The following is a 3,532-nucleotide window of genomic DNA, read 5'->3' on the forward strand; positions in this document are numbered from 1 at the left end:
AATCCACTTGTAGCCTCCCCCAATCCCCCTACCCCCACCCCATGTCAGATCTTCCCTAAATTATGGAAATTTTTTGGAAGACGCTGACTTGGATATTTAGCCTGGTCTTGGCCGCTGCTGAAGCTCAGATCCTTTCATACAACTCTCAAGGTAGGTTTAATAACGTGGACAAGAACATATAGTGATGACTATAGCTAACAGCTCTGAAAACTCACCAGTCGAAAGCCAAAATTATTTTCTGCTTACAATTATGTCATTAAGACACTTTCAGCTCTACCCAGAGGAAACTTTTTATTGCTCAATTATGTTTCATGTAAGTGTCAAGCTCATCTCAGATGCTTCTCCTTAGGAAAAATAAACAGATGAGACAATTATTGACATAAAGTAAGAGTACAGAGCTATAAAATAAATGTGGGTAGCTTAACTCAGATGATTCGATCTTGGAAATTATTGATGAGAAATGATAGAGTTCATTTTGAGATCTCTGGCTTTAAAAAAATTTAATTTCATGTGTTTCTACTGGAGTTCCAAATGTGATCTCAACAATGTCTCAAACTGTGCTCAGATTTGCCAGTTTGGTGGAAAATATATTGCTCTTGTAGGAGATGGTGTTGTCAGTTAAGCTTCCTTTTAAGTATCACCATCATTGCTCCTGAAAAACCTTAAGAGAAACCTTAAGACTTCTGACTTTATCAAATCTGTCCATATTTTGAGACATTTGTTGATCTACTTTGAAATGTCAAGAGGAGACATGTTCGAAATTACCGGGAGAGAAATCTGAGAAACAGATAGGCTACAGAAGTCTCCATTTACTCCCTTTGAATGTTACTGATGTGAAGGAAAAACAATGGAGACATCTACAATCAAATTTCTCATCAAATTCTTCCAAGAACCAATTTTTTCCTTAACTACCCACATTAATTTGTTTTTATTTCTCCAAAGGATTTTTAGGAGAAACATCAGAAACAAAGTTGCTACTAGAATTAAATGTAACTGACACTCAGTTTCCTGAGCTGTGAAGCCTCTCAGTAATTGAACTTTCCTCCTGAGCACACCTGCCACTTACAGTGCTGAAATTGCTTGGTGACTTTTGGTTTCCCATGATTACCCCCTCCTTTGTATTCCTCACTGTTATCTGCTTCACTTTATTCCCCCAAACACAAAGCGGAATTCCTGTCCATGCTGGAGCACTATCAGCTAACAGTACCAGTGCGGGTGAATGAGAGGGGCCAGTTCATGAGTTACACTGTGAAGCATTACAGGCCCGGTCGGCGGCGACGTGGACTGGACCAGGCTGAGCTGGACCACACTGAGACCAGGCTTTTTTACAGACTCTCAGCCTATGGCAAGCACTTTCACCTGAACCTGACACTCAACCCCAACCTGGTTTCTAAACATTTCACGGTAGAGTACTGGGGCAAAGACGGACTAGACTGGCAGCATTCAGTAGTCGATAACTGCCACTATGTTGGATACCTACTGGATCAATATAGCACTACAAAAGTGGCATTGAGCAACTGCAAAGGCTTGGTGAGTACAACCGACTTTGAATATATTCATGCTTTTGGGTGTATGAGAAGGTAAGTCACATTTAGGATCTTCAGCTGTACCAAAAGTACCTTTTGATTTGCCCTGAATTTGTAATATTCGTAGCAAGCTGTTTTTCTTCAAAATACCTCAGGAAAAAGCAATGTTTTCTGCATAAAAGAACAGATTGGAAATTGCACAGGGATATGAAAGCACACTGGCCAATGACATGTGGAATATGCATTGCATTTTATTGCCCACATATCTAAAGATCTTCAGCTGAAGTGTTTACTTCCTCAAAGGGCCACATATTTGCTGACTTAGCCTTCTTGATGTGACTGATATGCTGTCCTTACTGTGGATAATTCTTTCTAAACCATGTGGCTTGTTGAGGAGATGTGCTATTACATTAAGCGATCAAACTTATAATCTTCGCCTGGCAAAGAAATAGGTGAAAAAAGCATTGAAGGTTTTATGGACCAGAATATCATAGAGACTTTGGTGAGCTCTTTTGAATTGCGCCTGCGAGCAACCAGCTAGCAACCACCCAGAACGCCTTAATAGCAACACACTGTTTAGAATAAATAGCAAAATACCTCAATAAATGTATTGCAAAAATCTAGTTAGAGCCGAAGTGTGTCAGTTCTGCACCACTACTATCACCAAAAGGAATTCCAAAAGTTCAGGTGTCCTGAACACTCTGCTATTGGTTGGACAAACAGATAGTCCCGCCCCCAATGCTGGGAAGCTTAAACAAGTAGAGCAATGTTTTGATACCACCACAGTGTTTACACTTTTTGGGGAAATCAATCAACTATTGGCTTACTTATAGTTGTCGGTGCATGTTAAGCTCAGATGGGAGAAAGGATTTTAACAATGAAACATGACAATATGAATGTCTTGCTCAGCAGTTTAACTGCAGAGCATCAGGCCAGTGTCCAGAATGAGTCAGCATGTCTACATCACATTAATAAAGCATAGGAAGCTTCAAGAAATGTATGCCTCATGTGTGACTAACATGAGAGAGAGAGCGCTTAATTCACCTTGTCTGTTTTGCTGCCAGAGTTCTTATCTATGTCCCTGTCTCTGTGTACATGGCTGCTTCTGCTCACTGTTAAAGTGACTGCTGAGTGACAGCAAAATATTAGCTTAGCTGTCTCTTCACATCGGGCTTGAATCCCTCCTGCACCTGCAAGCCTGTTGCCAGCTGATTCCTATCTCACGCTGAGCATTTCATCTGGTGGGGACTTTGATGTTGCTTAACTAAAGCACACTCCACACGGTTGCTGTGAAACGTGGCTTCCTGTGATGCAATGCGATTATCGAAACGTTAGATCACGGCTCTGACTAGTATAAACTAGTGTGACACTGCAAATTGCCTTGACCACAAACTTCTGTAACTTGAAATGCTTTTAATGATACACAGCTTGGCATGCTGAGGCAATAATCAAACACTATTGAATGTCTCTGTCATGTAGCATATAGAAAATCTGTTTTGTTTTAATGAATCTGATCATAAGGTTGCTCAATTCAGAAAGAAATAATTAATTGTTTTGAGTTTTTGCATATATATATATATATATATATATATATATATATATATATAGATGAGGAGAGACAAAGACGAGAGAGGGGAGAGAGGAAAAAATAAATAAAAATCTTGTTTGGGTTCCCAGACACACTGCCGCTCGGCCCTCCACCAGCTGGGTAAACTTGGTAAACTTGCCTGGTGGTGGCACTGGATAGCCCTCGGTGGATGGCCCGACAGTCCTCCGCCGCCCGGGCCGCCCGGTCAGCTCTTCCAGGTTCGGGCAGCCGGCAGGAGTCCCCCATTCCCTGCTCCTCCCCATCATAGCGGATGGCAGCAGGCTCCGGCCTCGGGCGAACGGCAGCGATTCCTCCACTCCCTCATGTACGGCAGCCGTCCCTCCACAGCATAGGCGGCCGGCAGCGAGTTCGTCCGCCCCCCCGGCAACACACTCCAGCCCACCGTCTCGAGCCTCCC

At 42.5% G+C, this 3,532-nt stretch overlaps 1 protein-coding gene across 1 annotated transcript in view; it reads left to right on the forward strand.

Moving 5' to 3' along the window:
• The first annotated feature begins 62 nt into the window (after positions 1-62).
• Positions 63-3,532, forward strand: part of LOC107685101 (A disintegrin and metalloproteinase with thrombospondin motifs 6-like) — a 95,696-nt gene continuing 92,226 nt past the window's right edge. Inside the window, exons 1-2 of the mRNA XM_016481588.1 lie at positions 63-150; positions 1,166-1,530. Coding sequence (XP_016337074.1) covers positions 63-150; positions 1,166-1,530 — 453 coding nt within the window. The remainder of the gene's footprint in view (positions 151-1,165; positions 1,531-3,532) is intronic.

This window comes from Sinocyclocheilus anshuiensis, unplaced genomic scaffold (assembly GCF_001515605.1).
Source record: "Sinocyclocheilus anshuiensis isolate Anshui unplaced genomic scaffold, SAMN03320099.WGS_v1.1 scaffold914, whole genome shotgun sequence".
NCBI classification, from domain to species: domain Eukaryota; kingdom Metazoa; phylum Chordata; class Actinopteri; order Cypriniformes; family Cyprinidae; genus Sinocyclocheilus; species Sinocyclocheilus anshuiensis.